General features: G+C 35.1%; 1 protein-coding gene across 4 annotated transcripts in view; it reads left to right on the forward strand.

Annotated features, from left to right (window-relative positions):
• galt (galactose-1-phosphate uridylyltransferase) overlaps positions 1-20027 on the forward strand; it is a 90080-nt gene that overhangs the window by 66110 nt on the left and 3943 nt on the right. For 3 of the 4 annotated variants that reach the window (XM_088911037.1, XM_088911039.1, XM_088911040.1), the window contains exon 10: positions 19514-19668. In XM_088911037.1, coding sequence (XP_088767163.1) covers positions 19514-19668 — 155 coding nt within the window. The remainder of the gene's footprint in view (positions 1-19513; positions 19669-20027) is intronic. The other variant, XM_088911038.1, reaches the window with a different exon arrangement.

A 20027-nucleotide genomic window follows, 5' to 3' on the forward strand; every position in this document is an offset into this window, starting at 1 on the left:
AACACTCAAGGACTTTTGTTGTTGACCTGGCTTTGTTATCTCCTGAATCTGAATCAGAACCTTTGGCTGCATTATAACTACAGACATTTCTTTGCATCTCCGTAGAATATATTTATCAAAAGTATTGTATGAATAATATTATATAAGAGACAGTTAGAACTTTTGGTCCTGAAGCACGAATAAGCTGTTTGGTTTTATTTAGAATCATCAGTTATTTCTTCACAGTTAGTAACTTCAATTTGGAAACTGAACATGTTAATAAATCTGTCTTGCTAGCACAGGTGAGGATGAAGATTACAAGCATGCATGCTTGGAGCTGCAGACATCTGCATCTTCATGCTGCTGCCCACACAGCAGAACAAATGCTTAAGAAGGAGGAGAGTTGCGGCTCTGACATATTCCAGATATGTACAGTAACGTCAGATTTCTCCATTGCAGGGCCCAGCCTGTAATCTCAGACAACACCTTCTCTGATTGAGTCATTGAACCCTGAAAACAACGTTAATCAGCAATGCCTTTATGTCATAAACAGGATTCGCAACCAAGTTTGGTACATTAGAGGTGCTTCACAGAGGTTAAAAGCAAAGAAATAAGACAGCAAATTTAAAACAAAACCTACATTGCTAGGTAACTCAATTAGGAATGAGAAATGATCTAAAACTTATTATTTAGATGAGAAATCTCAAAGAAAAAAGTGTATTATTTAAAAAGAATACAGAATCCGGTAATGAGCTCAGGCTCAGGCAAGGTTTGTATGCACACACAAAGAGTGATCCATTACAATGGATGTGCAACCTGAAATTAGGAAGAGCAAACAAACCATCTTCAACAGAATACCAAATATCTGAATATAGAAGTCCAGATATCTGCTTTCACTTTTAGTAATGTAATTTGGGTTTCCAGGCAATTTCATCTCAGGGAGATTCTTTTTTTAGAATGTAGTGGTTCCATTAATAATGAAACCCTGTCAGGAATGTTTAAATGAGCATTGAAACATTCCAAATTGGCTTTTAATAACATTCCCTTTTCTGCACTCAAGAATTGAGAATTAATTAAAACAAATTTGCAGATTTTGCTTAATTGTGTCAGTTTTCAAACAGTGCAACAGAGATCTGATGATGGAGAAGTGTCTGGTTCTCCATCACAGAGTAAATAGCCTTTTTATATGGAATCTGCGTTTACACTCATTTAGTGGCTTAATTAATGTATGTCAACATTAGTCGGAAAGTACTTTTGAGGAGTGATTCATTAATAATTCTGTAAATGCTTGTAAACCCTGACCATATGAACACAGATGTACTGTAAGGACAAGTGATAATTTCTCCTATCTGCAACTTTATTTTCGGAGACTTTTGGCTGCTTATACTGTACGTTGCAGCGTTCAGTATTTGTATTCCAAAACCAAGAAAACCTTTTAAAGGGGGTAAACTCTCTTAATTTTTTTATTTAACATGCAACTAGATGTATGACTAGAGTCAACATGTAATGGTTCTTTTTACCCAAAGCCTACAGGGGCCGGTAATGAACACTAAGTTCAATATCTTTCATGTACTGTAGCATTTTACATCTGATTGAAAATGTGCTTAAAGAAGATACATCATTGAAGAAGATGAAATTCCAAGAGCATTTTCCAGTGGTTTTGATTGTTTTAGTCATATTTTTCAGTTTGAGGAACATTTACAAATCTGGTGACTGGAGAGCTTCAGAGGCAGTTTGCAGGAATGCTCTGTTGAAACCCCAGCTAGGGTTAGGGTTAGCATTCCCACTCTACTTAGACATTTTTTACGCTCAGTGATGGATTTTGGGTCCCAGGTTGATGTTAGGAGAAGTGATGGTTTGCTCCTATCTGCAACTGTTTTTTCAGAGACATTTGGCTGCTTATATTGTATGTTGCACTGTTCAGTATTTGTATTCCAAAACTGAGTCATATGAAAATTTGTAAGAAAACCTTTTACAAGGGTTAAACTCTCTTAATTTTTTCATTTAATGTGCAACTAGATGTATGACTGGAGTCAACATGTAATGGTTGTTTTTACCCAAAGCCTACAGTGGCCAGTAATGAACACTAATTTCAATATCTTTCACATAGTGTAGCATCTGATATTAAAAGATTTTAATCAATTTCTACCATGTGCACTGTTTGCCCCTGAGTAATGCTTACAAGTAACAAAATAGAAACCTGAGGCAAATGAACAAATCAAAACGACACTTTAACATGAGAGGAAAAGGGAAAGCTGCTCAGTGTCTGCAGGGGAAAGCTGTGTCATGCAATCCAAACACATTGACTCTCTCAGGTCGAGCACTCTGTCTTGCAGCCCATCTAAACATGTGAATTGCTTCATTCATGCAAGTAGAGGAAGTGAGATCCTACTGCAATTAATGAGCTGGAACAGTAACTGTTAGTCAGTTTGAGGTCCATGAGAAACAACTTTGCTTTTGCCCGGCCAGAGACCACATTCTGTTCAATGTCTGTGTTCACCAGAGCAGCAGGAGACAGAAGGCTTCTCTCAGCTTGCTATCCACACAAGCAGTTTTTTTGGTACCTTCCCAGCTCTTAGATTAACTTGCCAGGCCCTGTTGTTATGAACATAAGGTGTTGCGCCTGAATACACTGTTCATTTAGTTTTTAAGTCCCAATCAATATCACCTTTAAAACTTCCCTGGGGATTCTGTATGCACTGCAATAGGTCCACATACTGCAGAACAGAATGCAACAGAACTTAAGCGTGTGTTTGTGTTCAGAAATATGAAAATGTGCATTGATATATATCAGTATAGAAATGACAGCCTAACCTGAAAAATCAGATGGTGTCCTTCAGTAATCTCAGCCACAAGTGCCTCAAGTCAGGCTCCTGAACAGTTAGGCTAGCCTGCTCAATAAGGACGTGTTATAACTGATTAACTTCACTTGAAATTGATTTGTCCATTGCAGGGATTTGCTGTTATTTATACCTTGGTTGTCTTTATTCTGTTTGACTTTGAATAGCTTATTATGTACATCAACATTTTTGTAAGTGGTACACTTTTATAAAACAAGCCTCTTTGCTTTACCTTATGAAAAAAATCAGATATGAAGCTATGTCTGAGAATAACATGTAGATCAAATATTTTGTTATGGGTCCTTTAAAAGTTATCTTTAAGAGATTAGTAGATAGAATTAATCACCTTATATGCAGAATACACCAGTAAGGTTTTGGAAGAACACAGAATATATCTTGGCCTTGAATTACTTTGTATAGAACCTGTCAATAGTACCCATAACTCAGGCACTATTTTTCTTCCTCTGATCTTTATTATTCTTGCTTTATATTTAAACCTACAGTACATTAGTCTTTGGCTGTAGATGGTAAAGAATGTAGCAAACTTTAGCACTTGCTGTGCCAAAAAATCAAAGGTAGGAAATTATTTTTTTAACATCTTGAAAGCAATGTGTTACAGCAATTTTGCATTCAGAATTTATTTAATTTCTAAATATCAGCACTGTATCGGCTTACCACTCTGGACAAAAGCTTTAATTCAAAAACAAAATGTATTAAGGAAATTAAATATGCACGTTTCCTTTTCAAACAAGATTATTTTTCATTCCTTGTGAATTGTGGAAAATATAGTAATCTAATAATAAAGTATATAAATAAATATTTATGAGCAGTTTTCAAGACACTCAAAGTCTTGACATTGTGACAGAAGAAGAAGACAGCAGGGATATAAAGCATAAGTCCTTCCTCTTTCTCCATCACACATGAAAAAGACTCAGCAGCTGAAAACTTTGTGTTTAGTCTTTGTACTTTTCAGCATGCAAATAACCTTTACTTGTTTGGTAGAGGCTTATTGTACAGTTAAACAAAAAAAATAAAATTTAAAAAAGTACATTTGTAAAGTGTAATATTGAGAATAAAAACATGGCAGTCGGTTACTTTGAAGGTTTAGTTATGAAGTATTTGTCTGAAACCAAGAAATATTTCCTCAGTTCATTTCTCCCAGGTTCAGCTGAAACAAACTTGTCGCCACTCTTGTTACGTGACTATAAAAACTAACCCCTAACAACAGAGGGTACCAGACAAGATATAGAGATATTGCAGTACATAACAACAAGTTGCAAATGATAGAAACAACTTCTAGAAGTTAAACTATTGTCTAGTATAAGTATATCTCTTAGCTAAAGGTTAGAGATGTTTATGTGTTACTTGTTTTATACTTGACAATGATACGAGATGCAGAAAAATGGAATTTTCCAAAGGGCAAATGAACATGAAAGCAATTTGTAAGAATGTAATTTAAACAATAAAGAGAATGTTACTGTAGATGATCAGTCCCTGCACTTCTCACAAGTATTTTTACAAATCTCTGTGTAGAGTGATTTGGATTTCACAGTGGCACAACAATTATCCACATAGTTTTGTAAATCCATTCATCCATTTTCTAGCCACTTTACCTGTGGGGAGCCAGAGTCTATACCGGCAAGTAACGGGCCAAAGCATACTATACATACTTTCTGTATGCATTGCATAAATCAGGTTCCCAAGTACAAAATTTGCAATATGTTAATGCACAAATACAAAATTGAGTCATTTGTATAATGTACAAGGCCTCATTGAAGAATTTCCCAGAGAAGAAAAGACACAGAAGAAGCTACACAAAAAGGTGGGCAATTCAGTGGTAAAAGTGCTGGAAATAAAGGAAAATACTTTTACTTTCTAAAACCTTTTCAGCACAATCATTTATTCCAATGAGTTTAAGTGTTTCTGTTTAGTACAGATGGACAAATGAAAGTGTGAAGAAAGCCATACGGAGAATTTAGAGAACAGTGTCTGCATCTCACCATGAGACGTGATCATTCAGGGACATATGGTAGTTTCAGGTGTCCAAGTACTTCTACTAATAGAGACATAGAGAATAGAGAAATACATATATACTGTAAGAATGTTTCATAGATGTGTATATTAGACATTACCACCATTTGAATTGAATACAAAGAAATAACCATTATTTAACATTCAAATTCTGTATATTACAAGAACCTGAGAAATGTGTGATTCATCTTAAATAGTTGCAACAGATGCAGTACAGCTGAGTCCAACATTTTTGCAACTTTCCAGCACTATATAAAATGCTGTAGTGAGCGAGGTTTTAGTCTTTTAGTTGGAGATGATGAGAATCTTTTAATTTACAGATGATTATAAGCATATGGTGCCACATGTGAGTAAGTTCCTCTCTGGTCGCTGTTTCACCTTCTGCAATGATACCACCCATCTGCCACTGCAGTTTAGTTCAACAATTCAATTTCAGTGTTGTCAAGCCAGCACTCAGTGCTGTCAGTGCCATCTGCGTGCTATAAACCTTTCTCTCTCAGGTTGTGTGCCAAAAAAAAAAGCTTAACATCTTTGCTTTAATTAGACTGGTCAGTCGTGCACTGTTCCCCCTTTTTATACCCGATTTGGAAACAGATACAGTATGTAAGCAGGCTCTCTTCTGTACTCCCAGAGTGACCCGAGGACACGCTAGGCACACGGATCCTATGAGACATCTTCCTTGTCAGCACTGAAAAAAAATCAGAACTTCAGTGTCAGATTGAGGACAAAAACAGCACCTGCTGAAATTTTCTTATTCCTGCCAGCGAGTCTAACTCACTGTGTAAGTTTCTTAACAGAGGGCAACTGAAGGACAACATACCTCCTCCTTTCTGTCTGGGTTTGGGGTTCATTGAAACAGGTAGTGGCATTTTCAAGTTCCTGCTATCACACTTGCAGTGGCAGGCAGGAACACAGCGGAGACCTATGAAACCTGCCAATCTTCAGTAGCCTCCATTCACAGACACCTACCATTACATTTTGCAAACCTCCCATTAAGAAATTCTTCAAACTTCTGATGCACAGCAATAGCCATTTCTCTGATTCCCACTTAGGGTTTCAGTTTGTGAGGAAATAAGAACTAATCCACTCAGCTCAGCTAAACCCACCATTCTTTTTTCATCTGCTGTTATTAGTAGATTGGTGGCCAAGGCCTGTGGTCAATTATAAAAACTGTCATGCTTTCTGGAAAGTACATAATTATTGATACCAATTCGTGTCACTGATGTACAGTATTAATTGCAAGCACTTCATAAGAGTTTAACAGCCATTACAAGACCATGCTTTAGTTAGAATCCCAGCCCTCTTTTTAGGTTTGTTCCTGCAGCAGTGTGCTTTTGCCTTGGTGGTTTGTGGTACAGATGTACAATGGACCAAAAGCAGCACACTTATTCTGTAAATCAGCTTTAATGTGTTTACTCAGGGTTGGAGCTTCGCATAGGCGTAATGATTAAACAACAAGGAACAGAGGAACATCATTAGCATCGCTATCTAGTTCATATAACTCAAGCAAAAAAATACATTACTTTCTTGCCTCTGTGGGTGGTAATAAGCATAGTTTACATCTCTAGCAGCAACTAATGCTTGCCTTCAAGGGCTTTAATGTACTGCTCACCATGAAAGAAGTGTGCATGTGAATGTTAGTGATGTGCACTAGGACGTATTAAGTCGATTTGTGATTATTTATGTGTCCAAGATTTATTTATTTAGTGATAGATTTACTTAATTAGGTATTTGTAATCTATAGTGTCTGCCAATATACCAGTCTGGCAGACTCTGTAGATATATCAGCAATTACCGTCTGTTTCAAAAGAGGTTTTATCACATAGCCATCTAAACTTTATGTAAACTGTCATAAAAGCGTATGTAATTCTAATGCAATTAAAAGGGCGTAAGTATCTGTCGTAATCCTGTATGCATAATATTATGGTGCAAGCATAAACAATATCTTGTGATTAGAAATTTTTTGGGATGTGGACAAAGTGAATTCTGACATTTAGAAACTGAACTAAATGATTACAATATTTTGGTGTCCACAGTTTCTTGCAAATCTCGCTTCATGCTGAAAAACTGGGAATATGGGGAAAGTGGCATTTTTAAAACTTATGGTTAGAACAATTCAAACTGCTTAAAATGGACACTAACCCATAGGAATAGATCAAAAGAACAGTGCAGATTTGCTAGAGTTTTTAATATCCATAAAGTAAGATGCATGCCAAAAAAAAAAACAGGAAGGGGCATGAAAAAGTAACACAATAGTTTCTTCACTGTAAATGAAGTAATAGTAAATGAACAGTATGATTCTATACTTTATCATTATGTAAAATATATTTAGAAAGTTAATCTTTGTGCCAAAGATCTAATTTTTCACCAAATAAATATCATTAACACACAGCCAGATTACGCCTAAGTGTGTGAATTCAATATATTATTGATACAAATGGATTTATTTCACCCCCTGACCTTAACTCCATTAAGCACCTGTAGAACAAACCTGACAGAAGAATGTAAAACATTTTTAGCCAATATAAGATTATTTTGGGAGATCATTATGACCGAATGTGTAATGATTATGGTTATGGTTATGACAAAAGGCATTTATGAGACAAAAGGCCTTGAATATGTGTATCTGCAGTTGATAATAAGGGAGGTAGTATTCTCAGGAAAAGGTTTGCAGTAAAATTATACCGAAACACATTCTGAAAAGGTTTTCATCAAGAGTTTATTCTACATCATTCTTAGTTAAAAATATGAGATGCCTATTTTAGATTATATTGTCAGATGGGCATAGTTTAACACACAAAAAAGATACTTAATATATTGGTGAGTAATACTGTTGGAGATAGAGGGTTCTAATACTTAACTGTGATTTCTGTAATATAGTATGTATGCACATGTTTATATTTAAGATTCATATGAGGTTATTCACTCCCTTCAAATGATGTCACATTTTTTTTAAATTATAAATGATGTATACACATTTTTAAAGCGAATATTTTCAATCAAATCCTGAATGTGCAAACTGCAGCAAAAACTGCAAAGAAAAATCAAAAACTAAAATATATTAATTTCACAACAGCACTGAAAGCATTTGAATGATTCTCTCCAGACCTACATATTTATTGCCAAACACATTCTTCTGCCAGGCCTGTCTGTCTGTTCTTTGAAAAGCAGTGCAGGTGTGGGACATTTAAGTGCATTTTTCCAGTAAAGTATGGATAGGGAATGTGTGGAATAATTGATGAATTATATTGAAACTCAGAATGACAGCAGGTTTTCTACAGGAATGTCAAATAAACATGTACATCTCAGGGGTAGACTCTGGCTTAAAGGATCAATAACCGTTAAGTGTAAAATATTAGTTAGGCTCCTGTGATTACTGGGCCAAAAAATCCAATGTAGCTGAAAAAGCTAAGGTGGAAAAAAACCTGAGCTATTTATCTGTCAGTGTACTTGTTAATGATCAGCTTGTGAAACAAAATTGCATACTTAAAAGCCCTGGCGTTGTTCTGCATCAGTAGCTCATTCACTGTCAATATTAATTAGGTCTGCCCTCCATAAACTGGGGGGAAAATGCTATCCACCATTATTTTAATGGCATTCTGGTCCTGAGGGCCAACAGCCATCCCATCTTGCCTCACTGGAATGGATCTGTGCTTCCCTATTAACTCCTGAAAGTATTACTTCTTTTACATTTACTTTTGTAAGTTACCTTGGAAGGTTATCAAATGAGCACTCTTACACTAGATATAAAAACATGGAAAAATATTCACAGGTATCCAAATACTGTATATTGCACACAGTACAATCAAAACAGGTAAGCCACTGTATTTGCTCCATAAGCAGCATGCCAAACTCAGTGCGTTTAGTCAAGGATTAACTGTGTTTTGGAATCTTGGATGGCTCCGAGCTTTTCTGGTAAGGATCATTTTCTCGGTCACGTCAGAGGAAGATGAACGTGATTTAAAAAAAAAAACAGTTTTAATGAAGGGGCAGCATCAGCATCTTCATTATAAAAGCAAACACCGATCTAATACAGTCTTATCAATAGCAATGAACAAGCCTGTATGGACTAGCATTTGCATTAGTAAACTAAAGTAAAAGAGCGTGTGATCAATTTTTCGTCAATAAGTGTAAGCACTGCAGTGCACAGATGTTCTTCTCTTTTATAAGAACCATATAATTGTTGTTGTGTTCGACAGAAACACATAACATTTAGGTGGGAGTAAGCATCATATTGTTAATGGTCTTAGTAGTTTCTCACTGTGGTGTGCTTATGTAATTAAAAATATATATTCTCTGTGTACATTTTGGCTCTAATTTCTAAACTAAGTACTCAACCTCCCCTGAACGTCTGGAAGTGAATTTGCTGCAGGTCAGCCAGTAAAAAAGAGTGCTTGTTAGGCATAAATGAGTCACATTAAGTTTGTTTGTGAAATGAATTATGTTTGTAATTATCCATTATACAGTAGCTGTATTTTCAGTGTATTTCAGTAATTGACCTCCTGCACAACTTGATCAGCACAGAAAAGGCTGTTTGATACTGCCTTACAGGTATGCAACTAATTGACCAATGTCGATTTTTAAATACACACAAAGGCAGAAATTAAATCTATCAAGGTGATAATTTTGAGCACTTCCTCCTTTTCATTGCATCTCAGTGCTTAAGAACGTGAATGGCATTTCTGTTTCATAGAAAAAGGTGTCATATCATACCTTATTTTCTGTTAGATTCGAACAGGAATTTTTACATAGTTATTTCCTGTGATATTGTAGTGTTTTGGTATTGTCACTGTATATCTGATAAGGCTTCCAGAAGACTTTGTTTTGTATCTTTGCATGCAATTAAATTTGCTTATGGAAACCAATTGTCTTGAAAGAACACATTTAAATTAATTTAATTTAATCTTTTTTACTTAAAGGTAGTCTGTGTTTGAATCTAGCCTCCCTAAAACAGAAGACACAGAGCAATAATTTGATGACAGTGATAAGAATAATCAAAATAAATGAAAACTACAAAGTGATGTATGTTTAAAGGGTGTTTTATTTTGTCTGAGGGGTGAAATTGCATGTGTTTTGAGCCATAAGAACTGTTGAGCTTCACTTCATGGATGTTAGTTGCAAATTATGTGAGATGACACCTCTTTATAGAAGAAGATTCACCCTTTACACAATGTAATATCCTCTGTGGAACCTTTGACCTATTGAGCCATTTAAGGCTTCTGCATTATTCTGATTTAATCTTTTCCATCTGATTGTACATGGTAGTAGTGTATTAAGGATGCCAGACCCTGTTCCTCTTTCTCTCTACCACTGATCCCAGCTTTAGAAGCCTATCTGAGTCAATGGAAACAAGTGAAATGAGCTACATTTACAAAGACAATCAGTTGTTGTTTTTATATTGCAGCTTTTTATATTTGCCAAATACAGTCATTGCCTTCACCACAATTTAATCTAAAAAAATGCCTTATTCCTTAAAAGAGAACATAGCATCATAAAAAACAGTTTAAGACAACGCTCCTGTTCATTGAATGAAAACTTGATTTTCAAGCTGCACATTAGCTCAGTGGTAATTTTACATACTCAATATAGGGATAGGGCAGGGTTAATTGTTGAAAAAAACGAGAGTTTATTGTGTATTGGATGACACATAAGAAATAAGATTAACATAGAGGAAAGTATAAATCTGTACAGTAAAGGGAGATTAAATTAATTATTTCCCTCCTGATCCTGCTAAGCAAAAAAAGAAATATGGTGTATTTCAAAGGTCAAACTCGCTTTCTTATATTAAAGTTAAGATACAGCAGTATAGCAATAAAACAATACTCCTAAGTGGAAGACAGCTGATGTATCAGTTTTCTTAATGTGGAAGATGTTGACAGAATTCCAGGATCGAAACTAGAAGAAATTGAGCTACAGGAACTGCTTCACGCAGGGCTATATGAAATATAGCTGTCAAAATGTGACCTGTTAAAAAAACTGGCGCGAGTCAACAACAGACAGGAAGCACTGGTCTGTTGAGCCTAGATGTTCCTCAACAGGTGAGATAAAAGCCAAATACGCTTTTACTTAGATTTCAGTAGAAATACGCTTTTTTCTCAGTTTATTAATTCATCAGGCATCTCTTCATGTCATTTGAGGGGTTCACCCTGCAATATGAATACACTTTTCTGATTAACTAAGGTGCATGTACAGTAGCATTCATTTTTGAGACATCTGGTTACACCAGATGCCAGTCACTGGCAGTAAAAAAATATATTCTAGTCCCATGATATATTACCTTAATTTCTAGTTGTTGTTGATGAAGAAAGCAGTGTGCCAAGAGGTTAAAAATAAATAAATGAGGAGAAGTGTGCAATGGTGTTCAGCTATGCATAATGTTAATCAAAAATAGTTTTTTCTTTCCCATACGTGAAACAGGATATCTTAGATATTCACTCAGGCAGTGGTTTGTTTTTCTGAAAATGAGCATCACACACGGTACTGATTTTAGTAAATCACCCCCTGTACATTCAAGATGATCCCCAGTAAAGACAAATCACTTTTGATTAACTGATTTTGGTATCAATACATTTCCTAAAGGCTGAAAGGTAAATGGAAGCAGTTACAGTCATGGATAATGTTTTAGAACCATTCAGGCACTCTCAGAAACTTGAGACACATTTCTAAAGCTGTTCTGAATTTTTTCCTTCAGCTTGATTGGCAGCTAAGATTCCATATCTGAGATCAAGCCATACAACTGCAACAAGATATTAAAAAAATGGCATTAATATGAAAAACAAACATAAAAGGCATTATTAAAAACAGTGCATGAATGAATTCCAGTAATTATGAAGAGCATATATTTCTTGGATTAGGAATATAAAGATTCTGTTTTTTGGAAAATGCAAGTTAAATAAAACTCAGCAAAAAGTCCCAGCATTAGTCTGTCATAATTATATATTTACCTGCTAATAGATTCAAGCATTTCATCCAGACATTTTTTGAAAGAAGTGATGGTTCCAGACCTCTCTAATCTATTGCCTAAAGTGCCTCCTGTTCTCCATTTCAAATGCACTTCCATGTCGTTTTTATACTCTGCCTCTGGTTTGTGTTTCACTGTTGATTCTTTAGAAGTTCATTGGGTTGACCACGTCAGTGCCTGTGTGGAATTCTTGAATCAGGTCTTTTCAAAATATAAAGCAATTACATCTCAGTGTAGGACATTCTTTTAATCCTGGGAATGAACCTGGTCACCATGGATTTCAGATCACTAATGTTGATTTTGTGTAGTGATAACCAAAAAAAGAACAATTTTCAGAATGATTGTACTGTAGGGTTGTAACATAGAATTTCATTGGTTTAGATTCTGTGCTTTTTACTGTGTATCCTAACATTTTGTTTGCCTTTTTTATTACTTACCACCATTATCTGGAATAAAAAAAGTCAGTCTTTTTTCTTAGGTAGCTTCCTGAAGTCTAGTGCTTTCCATTTTATATTTGTTGTTTACATTTTCGCTATCTGTATGTAAGATCCTGTACTTGTCTCATTTCATTTGCAACTTCTGTAGTGTTTGCTAATTCTCCATGTTTGGTATAATCTCTGATCCTTGCTTGTTTAGTAACTATTGTTTACTAGAACCTAGAACATTGGTTTCTTTACTGTTATTTCTTATGTTTATTTTAAAAGAGATCAAATAAGTGCCATTTAATGTTTGTCTTGAAATATATTACTATCTAGAAAGGGAATACAAACTGTTGCAGGTGATAAATAGTTTGAGATGAAAACAATTGCTGCAAAATATGATATTTTATTTTTAATAAATATTATTTTTTCATTCTAAACATGTCTTTAGAAAGTCTGATCTCAGATTCATACTCCATGAAGGGGGAGCAAAATGCAAATAGTCTTAACTTATAAGACTTTCTATTCCTCCTTATATATCTAACACATGCAGGCTTATTTATCAAAGAGGAAGATTAGGAGGGTTCATTTTCACTTTTTTAGACGCTGCTATTTTCCAGCTTTAAAGCACCAGTCCTTTGCAAAACCCAACTTCAGCATACCAAAGATCCATGCTGATAGCAAGTGTCAGTCACTGCATGAGTAGCGTGGAGGCTGTTACTCTCAAAAGTCACTCAGTGATGGTTCTTAATGGACTGACACAATGTTACTTTATACAGTACATTGTGCCAACCCATTACTCATTCTTTCTGTTTCCTAAAATTTGAAAGGATGGGTGATGGAGGAGGAAAAGAATACTTCCAGGGATGCAGTGATAATATTGTGAAATATAGATGAGTTCAGTACAAAAAAAAACTCGCACATGAGGACATTAAAAAAAAAATTTGATCAAAATTACCACAGCAGAAGATTTAGTTATTGTAGTTAAATAATGTTCATGGGGGAAAATGGAGAGTCAATAGGTACTGGAATTTACTATTAAATTATGTATCATGCAAATGGTAAATTACATATTTAGTAAGATTTGAATACTTTTGAACATCTCAAATGTCTACAGAAGGATAATAGACAGAGCAGGTGTGATTAGAGCTATTTCCTAGTAAACACATAAGTATTTATTTAGTATTTCAGTCATTTCGCTTTCATAGTATAGACATTTCCCATTACCATCCTTGATACATTTTCACTTTACTCTTTATTGTTACTTTGCTATTGTAATAATGAAATAACCTTTTATTATTAATATTAGCCTCTGTAATGCACAGAAGCATGCCAATAAGTACCTGAGCAATTTAGCCTTATTATTATATGAAATCGTTTATATATTTTAACAACGCAAAAGCTGACTATTGTTTCCTGAAAACAGACAACATTTACATTGTGAATGAATGCATATATGACATAATTTACTGAGTAAAAAGCAATTTTTATCTTAAATTGCTACATTTTCATTATTTTAAGACGGTTCACATTTGAAATATTCCTCCTTTTAGACTAAATTGCTTTCTGTTAGCTCAAACTAATGCTGCTTTTACACATTTACAACACAAATGCAAAGCAATGCATAGCCTTCATTATAAAATAACCTTTAGGTTATTTCTTGTCAGATGAAGCAGGATCAATCCTATCTCACTCTTGCCCTGTCTGTCTTTTATTCTCCTCAGTATGCATACGAGTGTATGATTAACATAAAATGAAACCACAGGACCTTATTTACTGCCTCATTTTCAAAGCATAGGAATTGTGAATTATTTTAATGACTCAGATGGGGACTTTCTGTAAATAAATAATATACAAGCCTTTTTGTCACCAAGTGATATACCGTACACTACTTGCCCATTACAGGAGAGAAAATATTGAGTTTTCATTTACCTTTAAGAAGGGACTGACTGTCTTGAAAGCTGTTGCCTTTCTAATTTAATTTGAGCTCTAGATTTTTGTAGACCAGGCCAAAGATAATTTGGCTGTGACCTTTGTTTAGGGTTGGTTACATTTAAGAGAAAGTTTACAATTTTGTTTCCTGTGGAGGTGAAGCTGCGTTTGTCTACGGTAGCGTATTAGCGCCACAGATATTTTTTTTTACAAGATACAGTAATATTGCATTGAAATCAGAAAATTATTTTGTTTACATGAGATAACGTTGCGTTAAAAAGTGATAGTTAATTTGTAAACAATATTACTTTCTATTTTAATATCTTGCATTACATATACAATAATATTGTCCCATGCAAAGTAGCATTGACTTTAACAACAGAATATCGTCACATTCCTGTTTTTGGAAAAACAATAATCTAAAGGAGCATGTGTACTGTCCTTTGTATTTGTGAAGTAGAACACCATGTCAGTGAGCATTCGTGGATTAAATGTCAGTCGTTTTCACCATTTCTGTAACAAGTAGAAATGATACAGCTTTCCAAACATGTTATTCTTGATGTGAAACTGCAGAAAAAAAAGTACAAATTGTAGGTTTATGCCTACTCTTTAAACATTGAACAGAATGTTTAAACACAATACTATCTTGTATAAATGCAAAAATATTTTTTTACATGGTGCTAATGAGCTTCCATAATTGTCACGACATATGCTGATTATAAATATATTAGGACTTACATTTTAAACAATATTTATATTATTTTTGCTTTTTAAATAAAAGATGGTTAAAATTACATACTGCATGCTATCTCTGTATTGCATCTGACTATCAAACAACCATTTTCCACAACAGACTTGTCCACTCTGTTATAAACTAGTGGAGTTTTGTTTACAGTTTACTTTACTGTCTGTCACCCTTAAGTTTTTCCATCAATAAAAGTTTTTTTTTATTCATGGGATAATTTCATATTTGTAATAAACACTGTTATAACAAACTTACAAAATATTTGATAAGCAGTTAAATAGATATCTTCTGTTGCATTTTAAAGATTAATATTGTTTTAAATTAGCTTGGTGGTGTATTTTGGAAATATTATAAGATATCCCAAACCTAACACCAACTGCTATGAATTAGCTTGTCACCTTTTGTATAAATTAGGAAAATGTTTTATAAATGCAAAAGTACAAAGCTTAAAAATTAAAATAAAATATAAAATGTCCCATATAATTAGGAATGAAAATCAAACAACTGTATCATGGGTGGGTTTTGTTTCCTGGTGGAGGCCCAAACTAGAGTAGCATTTATTCACATTAAAACATACATTATTATTCACAATTTTAAAGACTGTGAGTTTCTTAGTCCAGACCTTTTACAGTCCAAAGCTACCCTCACTCTTCCCCTCCAAGACAGACCAACCATAATTAAGAACATAAGAATATAAGAAAGCTTAAAAATGAAAGGAGGGCATTTGTCCATTTAAAAATAACAACAGCTTAGGTAGGCAATGCTGGTTTCTAAACAAAAATGACTCTACAGGGAATTCCGCTCTCTATAACTGATGATGAATTGTGAGGAACATTTCTCCAAACCATTTAATGCATACAAGCGATACAAACCCTGTCTGGCAGACACTAAAAGGTAATAAATCTCTCTAGACCTGCTAGGTTTCAGTCCTCAAAAACCAGGTCCAAATTGTTGGAGGTTTACCATGTAAGAAGGTGGAACTCATTCACTGTGTCTTGCTTCTTCCAGAGGATTCAAGTGAGAGTTGTGGTCGACCCTACCTCTGATATAAACATAAACTTGACTTAGGCTTAGGCTTAGAGACGTAGGCTATGCCATGTTTACGTTCAGTCCTAGCACCAACTTTCCTATTGGTGAGTGCTTGCAGAGAACCCACTAAACAACCCTCGACTGGACTTGCGAGGTCTTCCAGTCTGCATAACTCTAGACGCACAAGAGCCTCTCAGCAGGTGGGCTGCTCATGCAATCTGTATTTATCCCCGGTTACTGGTCTGTAATGGCTAAATGGTATAAAATATTAAATGGCTATCATAATCCATTAGATATAACCCCAGCATACAACAATATAATTGTCTGCTCTATATTTATCAGTTAAAATATTTGTCTGTTCATAATTTATAGATGCTCAATCCTATTCAAGCATCAGTTTGTCTTTAGGATATATACTAGTTCAACATTTGCAATACACTGTTAATGTAACAGCCGCACTTCGGATGTTCCTATTTTGATATTTCCCAGGAACTGAGACATTTATTGGTGGGTAAAAGCTGAAAGTAAGTTAATGGATGGAACATGTCAATGCATTCATAGTGTCTGCATGTGTTTTGAAAAATTGACATAACCGGCACCTTCTTAGATTTGTCCCAAAGCGAAATTCAGCAGAACTCCAGAGATTTGGTTTATGTGAGTCAGGGTCAGATCTGGAGCTCCAATGTCTTGACCATATTTTATTTGTCCCCAGGCAGAGTGTATGGTTAGGTCAGCGGAGTATGGGTACTGTAATAAATTGCTAGTGACTAAAGGTCAAGTTCCCAAGGTTTGACACTTACAAGAAAAAAAGGGTTAGAAGTGTATTTTGTTGCCTCTTTTTGCTAATTTCACATGTGATTAAATTATAAAGTTAATCAGAATTTAATGGCACCAATGCCAGTTTCCATTCCATCTTTTTATGTCAATATATAATCTTATATGGACATACAATGGTTACAAATGACAGAAGACCAATAATTCTCCTGTAATTTGTAACCATTTGGGAGGAGCACCAATTTTCATTTTGTTGTTCTTTTTATTTAATTTCTTTTTGTGTTATAATGGTATACGCCTCTTGGCCAGGCCATCAGGTTTCTGAAAAAAAAACAAGAATTTACTATAGTTGCAATTGACCTCTCTTTTTAGGTAAAGGATTAAATAAAATTGTCTGTTCTGGACCCCCACAACCTTTCGTATAAAGAAAAGCTGTTTGGTTTCAGTCTTAAATGTACTCCTTATTAATGCTGGTTTTGAATCATATGTTTTTATTTTAAGTCTGCTGAAGTCGTTTCATGGTGTTTAGTTAGTCAGTGTTTCCTTAAATAATGGTATTGGCACAATAGGAAAAGGACTATAAAAGCTGCTTCTGAATAAAATAAAAAAATGTTATTTTCAGTAAGTACAGTATAAAATTGCAGGTATGAACTTATGTACTATGAACACTGGGTCTCCTACAGATGCCAGTATTCAGTATATTTTTTGAAGAACGCTAAGGGCATTTGAAGGAAGTTTAATTGTTCTGTTCTTCTGTTATCTTTACGAACTTGGTTTTAAGATGAAACTGCTGTTGATGTTTGAATCTGTAAGCAGTGCAAGTGGAGTTTTTATGTAACTCAACAGAGACGTTAGTAATATTTCCCTATTTGCCTAATATGGATGGTCTTCTGGAGGCAAAAAACAACTTTTAGTTTGTTTACTTTGGCCATAGCTTCCTCCAGCTGTTCTTTCTTCTTGTTCTACCCTCAAGAGTTGCAGAGCTAGATTGTTGACCCTCGTTTATATCCTGAAAACCTGAAGTGTGATTGAATGATATTAGGTTACTTTGCACAGTGAATTCCCTCGGCGCCCATGGATGTTTAAACACAGACTCCCAACTGCACATGAAATTCCTGATGTCAGGCGTGTAATTGAATAAGTCGAAATCCTGCTGTACAATATGGAACGGATGAAGATATGGATTTCACTTACCCACCCTGCATTTCACTGGACATTATAATTGAATCCATACTTCTGCATAGACAGCACAGCACTTTTGTCACTAAAAGCAGCACTGAACTAAACAGAAAGTTTTTATTTTTTGTACATAATACATTTTATGAATTTTATTAATGGGATGCTAATTCCCTGGTCTGTGTTGTTGCAATATTAAAACGTATTTTATCAGCCGAGTCCTTCTAATTATTGCCAATAGTATCTTTATGTGGCTTTAGCAATATAATTAGATAGATGATATCGCTGAGTGTGGAGTAAGCCACAGTTTTTCATCAGATTTACTTTTTTACCAAGGGTTGCCTCTTCCTTTTTCTCTAGTCCACTTTTTTTTGTCATGCTTCTTTTTTTGTTATATAATTGCACAGTGAAAGCACAGATAAAGCAAGGTTACCAACAGTAAAATACAGAAAATGATGTACAGTAACAAATGCAGTGAATTTCCCAAGATACACCTCATCAAGAGATTTTGCCTACTTTTTCCTTCCTAAGATACTATGCCTGAATTTTTCCAGAGTTCCAATGGAAGCAATAAGTACGTATTTTTTTATTTTACAGCACCATAGTGGTACAAGGCATGATTAATGGGTTTGCAGCTTAAAGTTGTCTGATCTTTCCTATCTTTATTAAGGTACACGTACCATATGCCCAAATAGCTGTTTAATTTTGTGTAGATACTGTAGGCCCCACTTATGTTTTAGATGGCTAAAAACAGAAGAAGCATACAAACAGAAGGTGTAATAAGCAAACAATAGTAAGACAAAAGAAGCCAATAAACAGAAATAAATTAAAACAAAGAAGCCAAACTGCCAAAGATAAGGAAAGAAAAACAAGGTAATTGAGAAGACAGAGGGAAGAGGGGAGGAAGAAAATATCAGCTTAGGAAATCATCTGCTGTTTTACAGAAGCAGACAGGATGAATCAGGTTTAACTTATATGATACGCTTTTCATTCATTATATGGGGATGAGAGGAGGACCTCAACTGGGAGCAAAGCCAAACCACTGAGATTTTTATGTGCTCACAACCATATTACATCTCAATATGCACTGCGAAACCTCATAGCATGTCTTCTATAATAATAATAATAATAATAATAATAATAATAATATTTTATGTAATGTAACACCTTTCAAGGTTCATCATCTTTGCGAGAACAATAAGATAACACAACAATAAAACAATTGAGACAGTGTTCTACCTGTTGATTTGTTCTGAACATTTTATCTCTTGCAGAATAAGAATATGGTGTGTGCTATAAGGTGTTTTGAAGAGCCTACCTTTCACTGAATGCTGTCTTCTTTGTTTATATTTAAACTGAAGACCCTGGGAATGTTAAGTGCAGTCTACAAGAGGGTAATTTACAACATACTACATAGCGTAGGCACAGCTCTGTAGCACTTAACATTCAAAATACACTTGCTAGCAATTTTACCTTGGTGGAGGATATAATGTACTATAAAACAGTTAATAAAATCCATGTGTGTGTTTTTTTGTGTAGGGTTTGAAGGTTATGATCATCTTCACTTGATTTCAGCTTCATGCAGACTCTGTACCACATATGCACATCAATACACTTTGTTTTGTAGGGGCTCCCACAGGCCACTATCTGAAAGAGGATATGAGCTACTGGCAGCTTCACGCCCATTACTACCCACCACTGCTGCGCTCTGCCACAGTGCGAAAATTCATGGTGGGGTATGAAATGCTGGCACAGGAACAAAGAGACCTTACGCCTGAGCAGGTAAGGACCTGGGTGGGGGAGCCACTGCACCATATCTTTAGAAGAAGATTGTTTCTTCTTTTCTTTTTAGAGTTATTTTTAATTCCCCCTTTGACCACAGGCTGCTCTGAGGAAATCTGGCTTCTAGTGTTATTTGACCAGGAGATGCATACTTGGATATACTGTAACTGAGCATAATTTTTTGGTTTGGGGGTTAGCAGGACAGTATATATATGTATTTGTGCTTATCCAGAATATACAGTTTAGATAGGTTTTAGAATGCACATATGAATGTTATAGGTTGGTAACCCATAATATTGTAACGCAATGGGGGCTCAGGCGGGCGCCCTTGCCGCATTAGGTCGGCCCCACACCGTCCG

The sequence above is a fragment of the Atractosteus spatula genome, chromosome 3, assembly GCF_055471065.1.
Source record: "Atractosteus spatula isolate fAtrSpa1 chromosome 3, fAtrSpa1.hap1, whole genome shotgun sequence".
Taxonomy (NCBI): domain Eukaryota; kingdom Metazoa; phylum Chordata; class Actinopteri; order Semionotiformes; family Lepisosteidae; genus Atractosteus; species Atractosteus spatula.